Source organism: Rhyacophila brunnea, unplaced genomic scaffold (genome assembly GCF_057557595.1).
Source record: "Rhyacophila brunnea isolate RB1 unplaced genomic scaffold, BYU_Rbru_1.0 scaffold_19, whole genome shotgun sequence".
NCBI lineage: Eukaryota > Metazoa > Arthropoda > Insecta > Trichoptera > Rhyacophilidae > Rhyacophila > Rhyacophila brunnea.
Genome location: NW_028232848.1, coordinates 30,692,025 through 30,710,205, shown reverse-complemented (window position 1 = coordinate 30,710,205; position 18,181 = coordinate 30,692,025). Strand labels below are relative to the sequence as shown.

Below are 18,181 nucleotides of genomic sequence, written 5' to 3'. Positions count from 1 at the left end.
TTTACCCAGTCTATTTCCTATCCAACACATCTCAGAAAAACGATACCTGGTATAAGTGGCGGAGGGTAGAGATAGTCTCTTAAGATCTGACATAAATAGTGCACACTAAACTTTTTCAATCATATTTATTAATTATTTTCATTGAAATAAGCTAGGAACAATCCACTGCCAGATAAAGACCTATTTTTTCACTGCCACGTAATTCTGCCTAAATTGGTCAGTTTGTAGGGGTTGTCGATGTGAGGGCCAATGGTGTTGTGACGAGGAGAGATGAGAAGTCGTTTTCGTGATTATGAAGGGTGTGAGTTTATTTAAATTGCGTCAGTACATGTGTACAATTGTTACAATAATGCGAATCACAGCACAGAGCGATGTGCTTCAGTCGAAAACTTACAATCGAATAATTCTCTTTTTATCAATCATGACGTACTGATTACTATTTTTTCAACATATTATTATGTAATAATTATGCTATTAACTAACTAAGTGAGAACAGATATACAAAGATTATTGTCGCGGTCATTGATTTACAAAGTTAGCTATAATTTGATACCTACATGGAAATGCCTATTAAATCGATATGTAATATCGCCATAAGTTTATCGATACAGTTGTTTGGCCGTTCAATACCTTTTGGGTACTGCTATAAGACTGCATTTATCCAGCAGTTATCTACTCACGAATTGTGCAGTTATTTGACGACATTTATCACATTGCTGTCTACTCTTGTCTGCCTCCTTATCTATTTGTTTATTTTTTGGTCTTTCCCCATTATGCCCAACATGCACCTATTAAGCTATGTTTCTTTAGAATGTAAATTCGAATTCCATCTCAGCCGATGGTATTAATTTTTTAAATCTATTTATGTATCTACTAATATTTTCTTTCAGGCATGTGGAGTGGGTAAACTAAAACCTAACATTTTACTGATGGGTTTCAAGTCGGATTGGAATAAATGTCCCAAAGATGACCTCATTGAATATGTAGATGTATTACAGTAAGTAAAAGATGTTTCTGCCCTATTATTTGATGATTCTCTAACCAAACCTAAACTATAGAAAAATATACTGCTCTTCCCGTATCTCAGGAGTTGAAATCGTATATTGACTATCACTAAGTGCCGTAAAATGATAAAGTTTGAAAACCACTGTGCACCATGTCCTTAATTCTTAAATTAAATAATTAGTTTGGCAGCTCTGACAATCATTACTGTCATACTGACATGTTAAGTTAATTATTATATTACCATATTGACAGTTAGATCACGATACACAGGTCTTCTTCAGCCCCGGTATAGTGAATAATTCCCAAGGAAACTATTTTTACTCACAAAATATGAACACATTGTTGTAAAAATCAGTGAATATGATTAATTAATTGTGTTGTAATACTAAAATGTTTTTATATAATAATCATTTCAGTAAAGCGCTTGACGTTCACATGGCCCTGGTAATTCTCCGACTGCAAGATGGCCTGAACTACAGCCACGTCCTCGAAGATATGGACAAGACTATCGACTTGAACAGCATCAGCAAGGATCTGACGTCTCTCAGTCAAACAATGGCGGCTCATAGAGAATCCAATGAGAGTTTAGTTCCTGGTCAAAACTATACTCAAATGTCACAAGGTGAGAGTTAAATATATATCTTTATATTATTTTCCTTGATTTACTATTAAATGGTCACAACAAGGGATTGCAATCCCATTTAAAAAAAAGTTTTTTTAACAATCAAAATGCTGTAATCTCATGGCAATAAAAACGTTTTGCTTAATATTTTGTTCATGCTGTCAACAAACTGATGAATTATTTTGTGTTAACAGCCAGCAGTTTGTCCGACATGTCCACTCCTGCGTCACCATCTATGCCAAGGTCGATGGCAGTGTCTGCCGATCCTAATGCTGATGACACCCACAACTCAAATCATAAAACATCCAATCACAACAACGTAGACAATAGGTAATTTCATGATGATTTTTACTGTAATAAAATATAATAATATCATAGTTTTGAGTTATTTAAGTTGACAGTTGTTAAGGGATATAACCCTGTCATCATAATGACACTACAATAACTTCCTCACTAGGCATTGTTTTAATGGTTTATTTATTTCAGTAAACACGGGTCCAAGATGGCCGATGTAGTGAATGCTGTGGTGGAAGCTGTCGGAGGGAAGAGCGACTCTAACAACAAAGAAAGGCGGTGGTCGCAATACCGAGCCGCAGACGGCAGTGAACTCCCCAAGAGCACTCTACAGACTCTCACGTACTTCCAAAGAAAACACGGTGCTAACGCCACAATCGATGTATGGTGGTTATACGATGACGGAGGTAATAAACAATTTATTTCTACTTTATAGTGGGTGTAATGGGTACTGATATCATGACATCATCACCGTCATGCTTCTTGTTAAAGTTGTCCATCTACTAGTAATAATTTCTATAGCAACTGTATCAAATTATAGTTTTCTTAAATTATAAATTTATCTTTGAATTTAAATGTTTTTTTTTATTAATGTTTTTAAACACCAACTTAAACCAACACTTGTATGAATTTTCATATTTCTCATTATTCTTTTACTAGATATCGCTATGAACCAGAGAAGAAAGGTGGACGTAGGCTGTTACGATCCGCCATAAATAGTGCACACTAAACTTTGTCAGTCATACGTATTTATTTTCATTGAAATAAGACTACAATTTCCAGATGGTGTTAGTTAGTTTTTAAAATACAATGAGACCCTGCGAAAACCAAGCCATAATCTATAATCGTCAAAAAATACTCGTCTATCTATAAAACATCTAAAATTATGCAATTAAATCATACATAACTTTGAATATTTTATAGATAGAATAATATTTTTTTCTATTATAATTTGGCTTAGGCAGGGTTTAAAGAATTTAAAAAAATGGACCAACAATATGTGTAATATGTATTCTTAATCCAATGAAAATAAATAAGTATGATTGAAAAAGTGTGCACAATTTTGTAGTATCGCCCAAAATACACCAATACAATTATGTTAGGCAGGGTTTAATTGATTTTTAAAAACTAAGCAATACCGTCTGTTAATTTTAGTCTTATTTCAATAAAAACCATATGTATGACTAAAAAAGTTTAATGTGCACTATTTATGGCGTATCTCAACAGCCTATCTCCACCCTTCGCCACTGCTATTAACATCATACTCCCCCTTAATTGCATGTTCCGTAATTCCATCACTCGATGTTTTTAATACACATTATACTTACACTTATGATTAATTATTATTTTATTGAAATAACTACATTGATTTACATATATGGAATATTTTTCTCGTTTAGGTTTGACGTTACTGTTGCCTTACATTATTTCAACGCGAAGGAATTGGCAATCTTGCAAGTTGAGAGTGTTCACACTAGCCAATAAGAAAGCAGAATTGGAGTTTGAGCAGAGAAAGTAAGTTTGATACCATCACAATATTATATTACTATTTTACCATCATAAATCAGCAACTTCCTCATTTAAGGCTATACCTCAGTTGAGGCACGGTCTAAAAAGATTGTGGCTAGGTGATGCGCAGATTGCGGGTCGCGGGTGCAAATGACGCATGCCGAACGAAATATAATTTGTCATATAAATCCAACATGCGTCCATTTAATGTTCTGTTTATTGTTCTATTAGTAACAATAATAATATATTCATTGACATGTTTTCTTTTTCAAGTAAATGGGTAACGTTTTTAGTCATCTTTACACGATTTAAGAATTAATACCCCCGTCGCCATTACGAAACAAATTGACGTGTTCCCAGCTCGACGTTCTCTCTCCGAATGCCAGCGATTCCAAAATTTCGTCGCGCTTATAGTTGAAAATTATTTGCCGTTTGACTGATGTATCGTCTTAATGTTTCCAACATGGACAAAATAATATAATGTTGGATCTTTTTTCATATCATGTTCACGCGCAAGAAAATTTTTATTTTATCAAGAAAAAATTTTTATTTTATAAGTTTCCTCTCAAATATTAAAATTCTTTCCAAATTCAAAGTTCAGACCTTTTTATAAAATTAAACATTACTCAAGTCAAACCATTTGATATGACATCCTGAGGTAAGACTATGCCCGGTTGAACATAGAAAATTGCCTTGACTTGGACATGGTCATAAATCAAAACTTCTAGCAATGTTAGAACTAGAAAGCTGAGACCATGCCGGGACAGTGAAATCGCATAGCTAGCCGAATCAAATGAAAGACAGTGTATCTATACATGAACCGATGCAACATTTTGCTATTCTACCTGCGGCCCATGTCAAGTGACATGCGACAAACAAAGGTTTTTACTACCAAAATATTACACTGACACTAGGTATGTGTGACAGTGCATTAAGTTACATGTGTTTTGTGAATGACAACAATATACCTCAATAAATTTATTCGACGTGTTGCAGTCAAGATGAGTTTGTATGTGCGACTGGGCTATTTCACAACACAGAAAAACACATACTTTTTGAAACTGTGAAGTATGGGTTAATTGTAGCTCTTGTGGCATGGGTATGTAAACGGGAGATGAGTTGAATGTTCCAAATTAATCACAATATAAGTGTTATCAACTTTAGGTATTCAGTTCAACTACTAAGTTTAGTTTTTTTTATATGGATACATTTGATTAATAAATACAGAACTGTTTTTACGGTTGTTTATTGTTTCATGTATATTTTAATATTATATGGTACATAGTATGGCTTTATTATTTTAAAAGTTTTATGTATATTACGGACAAAAACAGTATGCAAGGAACGATTATTCAATTGAGATATTATTTGTGAACTGCTTAATTGAAAGGTTTCATATCGACTCCTCCTTAATACATAATATAAGTTCAGTTAACGTCAGTTTATGTCAACTGTTTTCATAACGAATACTTCATTATCGACTGAGACTGTTAGTTCTACTTTATGTGAATATATGTCACTATACGACGCCACTGAACTTGTAAATTTCACGCAGAAGCAGAAACATAGAAATTCACAAACAAAGTTGTCCAAAACTCAATTTTCTTTCGACTACTTGTAATTTGTAGTGATTTTAAATTTATTTATCTTAAAAGATCTTCCAACGGTGATATGCTGACCATACAGAATAAATTTTTGTAAAGCATGTTAAGTAGAATTTACACTAGGCCACATACAACCTACGATCCATTAACACTGTTATCCAACCTATGTGGATAACAGGCACAGCTAGCTCAGGGTATTGAGTTTTCGCACTATCTCTCTGGTGAATTCCAATCCTTTACGGAAAGGACCGTCGGAGCCATATGGTATCCGACGGATGTGTTTGTCATACCGTTGCATCGGTCAATTAATTGCGAGTATTGATAAGTTGAACTCGAAATGGACGCCAACGAATTTTCTCTGAAAGAAAAGAACGTAAAAGAACATAATATAGGGTACAATAATTAAATTAAATGAAACACCGTGATAATTTAACCTCACTGCATTTAATGTAAAATTATAATTAAAAGTCAATGGTACTATATCGTAATAACAAATAATTACGAAAGTACATAATGGCGATGCAACGCCGAAGGGAATTCACCACCGTTCATACACGATGGTATTTTAATACATAAACGAATAATTGCGTTAGACAAAAGACGCGCTACCGTCTGCAAACTATGATATTTCTACAATTAATCCTCAGCAATTTAACCTAGTTTAAACAAAATATCCACATGTGAGTGAGGCTATAATTAAAACAAACAACTTAGACTAATTAATAATAAAAATAAAACGTATTTACACGCCGCTTTTTACGTATTTACACGGAGTTGCTGTTCCATGACCTCTCGGGTCGGAGTTCAACCAGAAAAGAAAGGATTAGAGCGGATATCGACCAGCCAACAATCGATTCCCCCCACCACTTATCAAACCCGGATGCTTTCTTGAAGTACCAACCGCAGCATTTTTGTGTTGCTCGCGAGAGAAAAACCTCTCCACTAATTAAAATTATTAATTAGGCCGTTGGTGACGTCTGCAATATCACAAGCATTATGTCCGACCAATGTATTGTTCTTTACTAATCATCATTTTTTATTTTATTTTATTTCCAGCATGGCATCTTTGTTGGCGAAGTTCCGTATAGACTATGCCGATCTGACCCTCATTCCTGACATCACCAAGAAACCCCAGGACAGTTCCATTAGTTACTTTGATAGGCTCATCGCCGACTTCTTGGTGCCGGAGAATCCCGACGATCCCGATAGTGGTATGATGATTTATTGTATTGCTACAAAAATATAAAGTTATTATATTACCTACTTGATATTTTAGATGCTATGTGGGTAAAGTGTTCAGTGATATATTTTTTAATCGATTCAGAAAGTGAGTTATATGGAGATGGAGCCTTTGTATGATGAAACATGAAAATGATAATTCAAGAAGTTTTCATAAAATTTACAATCATTATTTAGATGATCAATCGACAGCAGGTTGGCGTTTGTATTCTATGAATATCCACAGAGAAAAAGTTGACCACCTCATAAAATATTTATTATAAGTGTCATATTATGTAATAATTATTTTACCATAAATAGTTGTAAAGGAGTTTTAAGCTAACAGATTCATTTGTATCGCTTTATTCAGAGATTTAATAAGTGACTTGGGCTGAGCTGCTCTTTTTATGATGTAGCCAACTCCAGTGTGTACATGACTTTATATCACAAGAGACGTTTAATATTTGTTTGAAATTCACAGCGCCAGTGACGGAAGCAGACCTGCTGTCGGTGCGTGACAAGACATACCGACATCTGCGGCTGAGAGAACTCCTCATGCAGCACTCGATGAGCTCGAGTCTGGTAGTGATGACGCTGCCCATGCCCCGCAAGTCGCTCGTCCCGCCGCAACTCTATCTCTCGTGGCTGGAGGTCCTCACCAAAGACATGCCTCCCTTCCTGCTGGTCAGAGGAAACCACACGTCCGTCCTCACTTTCTACTCTTGAAAGTGCCCGGTGGAATCGCCTGCGAGTAGTAGTTTCAATTTTTTTGATAGGTACCTTAATAATTTATTGAATTTTCCATTGACACCTTGGAGGTTTAATGCGAACGGATTTATTTCTATTTCGCAGATCATTTTATTTTGATTGTATTAAGAATTATAATATTATGTATAAATAAATCTTACCCCTCCATAAAATAATATAATTTATAAAATTATTATTATATCACACGATAGAGTATATTTTGAACTAACTAGATATTGCTGCATACATACAATCATTGATATTGGAAAAGTTATTGCTATGATTTTTATTAATACTAAAGGTCTGGGAAATGATTGTAACTTCATTGGTATTTGATAATACCCAAATGATTTGCGGATTACTTGTTTCCTTTTTTAGCAAAATTACAATATGCATCTCCAGAATATTTGAGAGAAGAAAAATATACATACAGTCGAACTTAGTTATTACGAGGAAGCGTTACTCATTATATCGGAGAATAGGTATTTTTAAATGAGCGGTTACATAACACAAAAAGTCAAAAATAAAAAATCTGAAAACCATCGTAAAAATCCCCGAAACAAGCATGGCATTCATAAACTGCAAAAGAAGTTGTTTATTGTAATGAACGCTGGTGGGTACCTACTGATTTCACAAACCTTGGATTTTTTACTTATTTCAACCATATGCGTGGATATTTTTTCAATAGTGTCAACGAAAACACGAATTAGGTAGGTACTTAGACACTTAACTAGTGTCATAAACGTAATGTGATCCCGGCGGCATCCTGTCCGGTCGGATTTTATTGCTTAGGGTCGAAATGTTTTTAAACGATCGACACATTAACAGTTTTGAGAAAATATTTGACGATATTTTCGCTTGGTATATGCTCATTATAACAGTGAATGTATGGAGAAAATCATAAACTAAAATGACAACGAATGTTTCCTCAATACATCCGAGATCTCGCTATGTCCGAGATCGTAATAACCGAGTTCGACTGTAATTACAAAAAAGGTGAAGACTTTTTCTGAACCGTTCTGGTCTAATCGTCAAAACATTCGATAGGACAAATATATAATCTCAAAAAAAACTCCCTGTGAGTCAAAATAATATTATCAAAGACACAATACATATTAGAATTATGCACCCATTGTTTAAAAATGTTAATAAACCTAGTTTAAATTAAAATTTATTATCACCGAAGCAGCCATTGTGTTTTATTATTTTTAGGAATAAACACTTCTGTTAATAAAATTAGAATGTTAATTAATAAGTGTGTACTGTTTTGTTAATCTAAGTTCAATGTTATTTGGTTAACATTAAATTTATTTATTTTTCTCTAATTTAATTATCAATAGAACAATACTTAGGGATGAAATCATTTCTTGTGTTACAGATTTAGTAGAGATATAAAATAATACTCATGTTATTTGACATCAGACTTTGTTTATCATTATAATAAGGTTGTTTTAGGTATGAATGTTTATTTAATTAAAATACTTTATGGCGCTATCTAACAATAAATTATTGAATTTATTGAATTTATTTTTATTTGGTGTGTAAAAGCATCTGTAATTATGATAATTTTCATTAAAATTAATTAACAACAATGGAAATTTATCATTAATACTTCACAATGAATAGAGTCATCACAAACTATTTGAAGGGCCCAGAATAACAGTGTCAATCCCTGTGTTCAGTCATTGAAATCGTGCTGGCTTACATAATTTGGAAACACCTCAGAAACATACCAATTATTATGGTGTTCAGTAAAACATATAACATTCTTAAATCTTGTGAATTATTCGTTAAATAAATAAAAATAGTTTACCTGCACCTATACCTTGTATCAAAATATAGTCGGCCCTGTATACATTAATCTGGCATTTTACCTGCCACCAATAATTCGAGGTTGACACTATGTTACCTCAACAAAAAAAAGATAAAGAAAAGATACTCAGAAAACAACTTTTTCGACAGAACTTTTAATGTCAGTTATATTTTTTATAAACATAACAGATAAGCGTGAAGTTCGATAGTTTTAACAGAAAATATTACATAGTTAGAGCAAAAACTATGCAATCGACTTCATGTAAGAGCAGTTGGAATTAATAATGGTAACAATAATTAAATTTATCCTATGTAATTCGTGTGCAGTAGAAGTTATCGAAATTTGCGCAATTTTAAGGTTAAGTGGTTGCACTATAGTAACACCTTATAGACGATTTTCATAGATGGCAAGTTCGGCTCAATTTTAACAAAAATGAGGGTTGACACTATTATTAAATTTTATCTTCAGACTACAACAAAAATGATTATTTTGGGATGCTTGAACCCTTTCTGTCTTGAGGTCATTATAGAATTTACTTCATTAATCAAATTATTAGTGCGCTGTAAAGTATTTTTTTTTCTATTGCACTAAAGTTAGTTTACTGTTTGACAGTTTGATTTATCTCGTTTGTGACACATTTTAAATGTTCTTTTATAGATTAAGTTTATAGCTAGGTAATTTAAAAGTTATGTGATATAAAAAGTAGAAGTGATTTATCTCACATTTAGTATTCTTTCGTTTTTTTATAATAAGCTATATTATTATAATCTACTAATATATGCACAATCATTCATCTCATTTCTATTTGAAGAGTGTACCTTAAAATATTTCAATCTCAGTGTTTAAATTGGTACTCTCTTGCAAAGTACACAAATTTATATTGTTTAGTTTTTTTTTTGTTAGAAAAAAACAAGTTTTTGCTTAGGGCCTGATGCATAGAATGGTGGCATGGTTGACAATGGTTTATATAAAACTTACGAATTAAGAACGCTATGCATAGATGAAAATGAGATAACAGATAAGCAAAACAGTGAGTTATATGGAAACATTGCTTCTAAAAGTATAAAAACTGCATATTATAAATCAATAGTTTATATACCTAAGCGTCTTGAATTTAAATGCATGCATCATTGATAAACTATTCCCAGCATTATTTTTATTTATTATTCACAAAGTTTTCCATCGATTAACGGATTAAATGCTCGCAAATTATTCATTCCATTTTGATTGGTGTTTGCTTAGATAATCAGTATTCAATACAATCTTTGTTTGTCTGAAACTAAATTTACTATATTTGTTTATAAAGCTTAATTATTGGGAGTACATTGTAACCTCACCGAGAATTGAACCTCCGAATCTGTGCCTTACACACTGAACTACAAGGGCGCGTCTTGTCAGTTTTGTTTCAATGCTTCAGTGCCACATGCTAATCGTTTTGCATTAGTTCTCATTTCTTATTTATCTGGAAATTGGCTGACTAGTGCATAAGCCGACTTATTTAATTAAGTACTATGTACTATGCATACAGCCCTTAGGTATAGTTTGATTTAGGTTTTAAGATATAATTATAATTCACTTTACTTATTTTAATTTGATAGGTAAGTATATACAATACTCCGAATGTTACTTTTAGGATGACTAAAAATATTTTACCGGCTTCAGTTTTTTAAATATTACATAGGTCATAAGACGTACATATGTTAATAAAAAAATACCCATGGACTAAGTCATTGAGTTCATTATAATTTATCTAAAATTTCATTTTGCAGCTACATTTATTTTGTTTAATATTAGTTAAATAATATATTAGGGTTTGTTAGAACAATTCAGTACTATATTTAGAAAATAACTATAACATCTATTGGTAAAATAAAATATTAGCATGTATTTATATTACTTTCAATAAAATATCACTCATCAGAGATATTATGGTAACCTTTTCTATGCCTCACGATATTACTATAGCAGTATCTGATGGGTCGCAGATTTTTAACGACACGTTGAATGTTGAGCGTAGCTCTTACTACAATCGCTGTAATTCCGATAACTTGTGGTTTGGTATTTCATAATTATTCAAACAGATGTCACCGTGTATTTAATTTTTTAGATTATGCAAATCAATCGACAGTGGCTAATAATTTGAGTTTAAAGTCTGGAAATTTGTATGTGATGCCTGTCGATCACGGCATCATAGATCGAGAAAACTCGCTGAAGGCATATAACCGGTTAATAGCTTAAAACACCTAAATGTTCTAGAGAATAAATGGGAACAAATTTAATATGATAAAAAATATAACTCATATAATATTTTTATAACATTGTGTAGGTACATAAGAAACAAACTACACAACATTAACATTATAATATTATTGATAATTATAATAAATACACTGTATTTTAGAAGATAATTTAAGATTAATTTAATTTCTAGATTGATGTATGTTTATTGTTGTTTTATATTTAGTTTAGTACAACAATTATAAGAAAACTATATTTTCACAATTTGACTTTCTATTTTCCTACTGTTCATTGGGAGTGTGTAGGGGGTACGAGGACATCTAGCCACAGCATAATATGAATTATACAAGTTACTGATTATTATAGTTTTTTTTTTTAAATTAATTAATGCTTGTCTAAAAACTTCTCATCAATTATAATAATAGATAATAAAAAATCGAACACTTTAAAAGTGTTTTTTTTTGTAATTAGTATTTAATTACGTCTTGTATTTCTGTCACTAGATGTCTTTTGAACTTATTATACGCCCCCTTAATTGCACATGCAAGAATAAGCCTCCTGACCATTTTCGATGTAGAACTATTAATACATTAAAATGTCATTAACCGATGGTAAAAGTGAACATATCTACAAGAATATGACGTGCTATACAATAATAATTGATATTATCACTACACTACAACAATTTTAAGTGCACAAATTTATCATTGTTTAATTTCATATCAGCAGATTTATAATTTCATTTGTAAATGATATGTTGATTCGATTGACATTCCAATTGTATTTTATTGAACGATTGTGTACTAAGTACAAAAAAAAATCATGTGCAAAAGTATAAGTTTACTATTATTGATTTGCGACTTGTGATTGAATCTGTACTCTACCTAAAATAAATGTTTATTAACAAAAAACAAAAAAAAACCATTATTTTCGTCCTAAACAATTATCAGTTTCTGACCGTACCTTTTATGTTAATCCGCCCCTGGCCGCATACATTATTTGCAGTATTTCGCTTTACAGATTATGTTGTAGCAAGTTACACATTTATGCTCTGAGATTTATTTTCCAAGTTCAGGAGATAACACCGTTGAAAGAAAGCCTTATTTATGAATTATGACCAATAGAGGCTAAATTATATATTATGTGAGTGAAAAAGAAAAAAAATGTTACTATGACTAATGATTTAATAACCTACAAATAAATGTTTCAATTTTTATGGCAGCTGCACTCAGACAAGGTGACGCAAATCAGAACGATTTTTTTTTCAAATTCTTTCACTACCACATACCTACTTCAGTTGCTCTACTAAAGTACATTGAAATGATTTTTTTTACCCAATAATTTTGTTTATTAAAAGAATAAAATTATTCATTACTAGAAAACCAAACATGGAAATACAATACCTACCTCTAATTTCAGTATTAAAAGTTTACTTCTGCGTACCTACCCATTAACGCCATCTGTGGTTGCTTTGTAAACCCCTCCATCTGGCTAGCTTTTCCATATCCTACGGCGGAAGGTTTTACAGGGAAGCAGCTGTCCATTTTCTTTATGAATTATTTAGATAAACAATCACGTAAAAATGTATATGTTGCCGACAAGGAACTCAGAAATGAAATACACAACGGGTAAGGCGATAGCAGGTTACCGACTCGACTAAGGAAGAATCCTGGTTAAACTTACACACGTGTCTAGAATACGTTTTACGTCTAATACTGAAAACTGCTCTCGGTTTATGCATTTACGCTCATTTAATGTTGGTGTATTACACACACTATTGCACGTGCATAATGCGTGCTTCATTTTCGTAGGACACCCACACATTCAAAAGCCTGCTTCACAATGCGGTGTATTGAATATAGCGTATCGGTATTCTATTTATTAGCTGTTCTGTGGTTGCCGACTTAGTATCCTAACTCAGCGATGGCGAACCTAAAGCACGCGTGCCATGAGAAATTCTGATGGTAAGTACGCAAAAGAATATTTGCGAGAACGATAGCATGATATTATATAGCAGTAATTCACAACGTTAAAATGTATGGAGTAAAACATACGCAAGTACTCGGAAGTACTGAATGAATCTGGGAGACAATTTAATATAGGTAAGTATAAATTAAATCAGAAAATGAAAATATTATTGTAGAAAGGAAAAAAGAGTTAACCCTCACTTTTTTCAAAATAGGTTTTACTGGTTAATAACATTGTACATGACCAATAATACACAGTGTCCAAAGGATATAAACTGCAAATGCCGAATTATTATCTAAATTTAGCATAATATTTTTATTTTGAAAAGAAGGAAGTGAAGTGGAAAAAAAGACTTAAGGGGGGACACGCTCGTCGAAGGTCAAAATTGTGTTTTTATTGTATTTTCAAACCATGATCCTGGACACTCCTTAAACGTTGTAGATAATCTATTTATATAATTTTGAAGCCTTATTATCCTTTATAGTTATTTTAAACATATGATGACTGCATAAAGTATTTTTGTTACATAAAATAGTATTCTTTTAAACCTCTCGCTCTAATGTTTTAGAATATAGTCATATTTCGGTACATAACTGTGCAGTGGTGTTAAAATTTTTTACATTTATTAATTTTTAAACGCATCTATAAAACCATTAGCATAATTTATTACGAGATAATTTTTGTAAAATATTCACGATAAAAAATTATATTGATAATCTCTGTGATCCCAAATTTGACAAGAATTAGACATTTTATTATTCAAAAAATCAGCAAGATTAACACATTTGAAGATGATTCTAAAGATATTTATTATAAGCTATGTCTTTGACCATTCAAGTGTGATAAACATTTTATGAATAATGATTGCTTTATAATAATTATTGACCTAAGAATAAGGTAGTGTTTTTTTGAAATACGCCATTTCTTTTGTCATTCCCTAGTAGTTAAGCTACAACATACGGCCGTAGCCATAAATTGACAAACTATAATTAAAGTAGGGGGTAAAATTATGTTAACGCACGTGTTTGAACATGTACCTAACCGAATTTTTTTTTATTTTTTTTTAAACGGTACATGTTCAAACACGCGCGTCAATATCATGTTACTCCCTACTTCAATTATAGTTTGTCAATTTATGGCTACGGCCGTATGTTGTAGCTTAACCACTGGGGAATGACAAAAGAAATGGCGTATTAAAAAAAAACACTACCTTATTCTTAGGTCAATAATTATTATAAAGCAATCATTATTCATAAGATGTTTATCACACTTGAATGGTCAAAGACATAGCTTATAATAAAAATTTTTAGAATCATCTTCAAATGTGTTAATCTTGCCGATTTTTTGAATAATAAAATGTCTAATTCTTGTCAAATTTGGGATCACAGAGATTATCAATATAATTTTTTATCGTGAATATTTTACAAAAATTATCTCGTAATAAATTATGCTAATGGTTTTATAAATGCGTTTAAAAATTAATAAATGTAAAAAATCTTAACACCACTGCACATTTATGTACTGAAATATGACTATATTCTAAAACATTAGAGCGAGAGGTTTAAAAGAATACTATTTTATGTAACAAAAATACTTTATGCAGTCATCAAATGTTTAAAATAACTATAAAGGATAATAAGGCTTCAAAATTATATAAATAGATTATCTACAACGTTTAAGGAGTGTCCAGGATCATGGTTTGAAAATACAATAAAAACTCAATTTTGACCTTCGACGAGCATGTCCCCCCTTAATATCAGATTAGCAAAATAAAATACCAAAATAATTTCTTGATGCACTTAACCCATAGCTTACGGGCCGCACAAAATTGTATTTTTGCTAATTACTTTTCAAATGCAAATTAACACGTTAATTACAAAATTAATTAAAAGGGCCGTAAGCATTGTATTAAGATTTATGTTTATTGTAGGTATATTTAAATTTTTACTGAAAACCATAACAAAAAAGTTTTTGTACGTCCTGTAAAATTTGATTTGTGTGGGTTAAATCTAATCAAAACAAATTTCTTTATTTTACATATTATAATGAACATAACAAATTATAAATTCAAAGTGTTCATGACATGACATAAAATAAGTGTTTTTAAAAATAAAAATACAGAGAAGTGTGAGTTAATAATACAATCTAATATATAAAAAATAATATTTGTTTGTGGGTTTGTTTGTTTGTTTGTTCGTTTTGAATGCACTGCCATACCGTTCATCCGATTGCAATAAAACTTTGTCAACTTATTGCTTGCACTTTCGCGAAGAGTATAGGCTATACTAATATATAAAAATGAATGTCTGTCTGTCTGTATGTCTGTCTGTCTGTGTGTCTGTCCCGTATGCGTTCCTATACCATTCATCCGATTGCGATGAAATTTTGGTAAGTGGTTGTATGCATACCCGTGAAGGTTTCTGAATTAGAAAAATCATCATCTTCTTCTTCTTCTTCATTCTATTTTCTTTTATTCGTATGGTTCCTATACCATTCATTCGATTGCGATGAAACTTTCATCGGTTGTTGTGGTAACACCCGTAAAGGTTTCTGAATTAGTACAACCATCTTCTTCTTTTTCTTCATTCTATCTTCTTTTATTCGTATGGTTCCTATATCATTCATCCGATTGCTATGAAACCTTCATAAGTTGTTGTGGTAACACCCGTAAAGGTTTCTGAATTAGTACAACCATCTTCTTCTTCTTCTTCTTCTTCATTATATCTTCTTTTATTCGTATGGTCCCTATATCATTCATCCGATTCCGATCGTCAGTGGTTGAGCCAACACCCGTGAAGGTTTCTGAATTTGTACAACCATCTTCTTCTTCTTCTTTATTATATATGTATTCTTTTATTCGTATGGTTCCTATATCATTCATCCGATTGCGATGAAACCTTCATCAGTTTTTGTGGTAACACCCGTAAAGGTTTCTGAATTAGATCTTCTTCTTCTTCTTCTTCTTCTTCATTGTTTCTTCTTTTATTCGTATGGTCCCTATATCATTCATCCAATTGCGATGAAACTTTCGTCAGTGGTTGTGCTAACACCCGCAAAGGTTTATGAATTTGTACAAACATTTTCTTCGTCTTCTTCATTATATCTTCTTTTATTCGTATGGTTCCTATACCATTCATCCGATTGCGATGAAACCTTCGTCAGTTGTTGTGATAACACCCGCAAAGGTTTCTGAATTAGTACGACCATCTTCTTCTTCTATTCTATATTCTTCTATTTGTATGAGTTCCTATTCCATTCATCCGATTGCGATGAAACCTTTATCAGTTTTTGTGGTAACACCCGTAAAGGTTTCTGAATTAGTACAACCATCTTCTTCTTCTTCTTCTTCTTCATTATTTCTTCTTTTATTCGTATGGTCCCTATATCATTCATCCGATTGCGATGAAACTTTCGTCAGTAATTGTGCCAACACCCGCGAAGGTTTCTGAATTAGTACAACCATCTTCTTCTTATATTCTATCTTCTTCTAATCGTATGCGTTCCTATACCATTCATCTGATTGCAATGACATTTTGATCAAGTGTTGTGCTCACGCCCGCAAAGGTTAATGAATTGATAAAACTATTTTCTTCATCTTTTTCTTCAATTCTATCTTCTTCTATTCGTGTGCGTTCTTATACTATTCATCCGATTGCGATGACATTTTGACCAGTTGTTGTGCGCACGCCCGCAAAGGTTTTTGAATTAGTACAACCATCTTCTTCTTCTTCTATTCTTATGCGTTCCTATACCATTCATCCGATTGCAATGAAATTTTGATCAAGTATTGTGCTCACGCCCGCCAAGGTTTCTGAATTGAGGCAACCATTTCTTCTTCTTTTTCATCTATTCTATCTTCTTCTATTCGTATGCGTTCTTATACCATTCATCTGATTGCGATGAAATTTTTGTAAGTTGTTGTGCGCACACCTGCAAAGGTTTCTAAATTAGTATTATATAAAATACAAAGTTCGTTTAATCCAATTTTGGTTTGTTAGTGCATATTAATAACATTAATAACGTTTGCGTATTTTGGATTCGATTTTAATTTAGTGTTCTTTTGTTTGACCTTTACTCCTATTAGAATTATTTTCATATTGATATATTACACAGATATTTTAATATTAAAAAAATAATTACCTCTTATTATTTTTTAAATATCTAAGATAAATATAACCACGAAGCGACCCTGTGCGAAGCCGGGTACTTCAGCTAGTAAGTAATAAAATAAGAAATAAAATAAGAAAATAAATAACAAAATAAAAGTAGATGGAAGCACACAGAGTGAACTTTAATAGACCCTATCTTAAAAACTTATCAAAACAACGTCCACCTAAATTCACCCTCACGTAAGTGGAATATATCAATATCCGAAGCGATTTCATTAAACATGGTTACTGCCCTCCCAATTGCCATTACTAATAGCAGGTTAATTCTGCACCGTGGGAGAACAAACAACGGATGCCCTCGATTCCTAAGGTAATTATCAGAGACACACAAGCCAACACCACCAAGAATGGCAGAGTTCACATTTACGCCGCGTATAAGTCTGAAAAAATATGTAGCTAAATAAAGATCCCTTCTAAATTTTAAGCTACAGTATGCAAGCATCCCTAAGAGAAAATTAGTCGGATAGAGCCACGGATAATATCCATACAGCCGAAAGTAAAGGAGACTTAAAAATTTTTGGACTCTCTCCACCATAAGGCCGTACTTCAACTGATGCGAGGCCCAAACGATATACCCACTCTCAAGTCTGCTTCTAACTAAGGAATTATAGAGAATTTTTAGTACCGTAACATCCGAAAAGACCCGGGAAGTACGCAAGACAAAGCCCAACATCTTTATCGCCTTTTTTACAAATGGTATCTATATGACCACTAAACGTCAGTTTACCGTCAAACGTAATTCCAAGATCTCTTACAGATGATATTCGCGAGAGAACTCTGCCATGCATCGATTACTGGAAAAACAATACTCGTGAGGCTTTAGTAAACGATAAAACATTGCATTTATAAATATTGAAGTCCAGTTTGTTACGCCTGCCCCAATCTAATATATTATCTATATCAAGTTGGAGTTGACGACAATCGTCCAAGGTGACAACTTCCATGAAGAATTTCAAGTCGTCAGCAAACAACAAAAGCATAGCATTTTTAATTA

At 32.3% G+C, this 18,181-nt stretch overlaps 1 protein-coding gene across 1 annotated transcript in view; it reads left to right on the top strand.

Annotated features, from left to right (window-relative positions):
* Positions 1–11,905, top strand: part of Ncc69 (sodium chloride cotransporter 69) — a 135,593-nt gene extending 123,688 nt beyond the window's left edge. Inside the window, exons 16-22 of the mRNA XM_085945873.1 lie at positions 891–997; positions 1,422–1,627; positions 1,822–1,957; positions 2,114–2,328; positions 3,322–3,436; positions 6,091–6,245; positions 6,734–11,905. Coding sequence (XP_085801999.1) covers positions 891–997; positions 1,422–1,627; positions 1,822–1,957; positions 2,114–2,328; positions 3,322–3,436; positions 6,091–6,245; positions 6,734–6,978 — 1,179 coding nt within the window. The 3' untranslated portion in view covers positions 6,979–11,905. The remainder of the gene's footprint in view (positions 1–890; positions 998–1,421; positions 1,628–1,821; positions 1,958–2,113; positions 2,329–3,321; positions 3,437–6,090; positions 6,246–6,733) is intronic.
* The last annotated feature ends 6,276 nt before the right edge of the window (positions 11,906–18,181 follow it).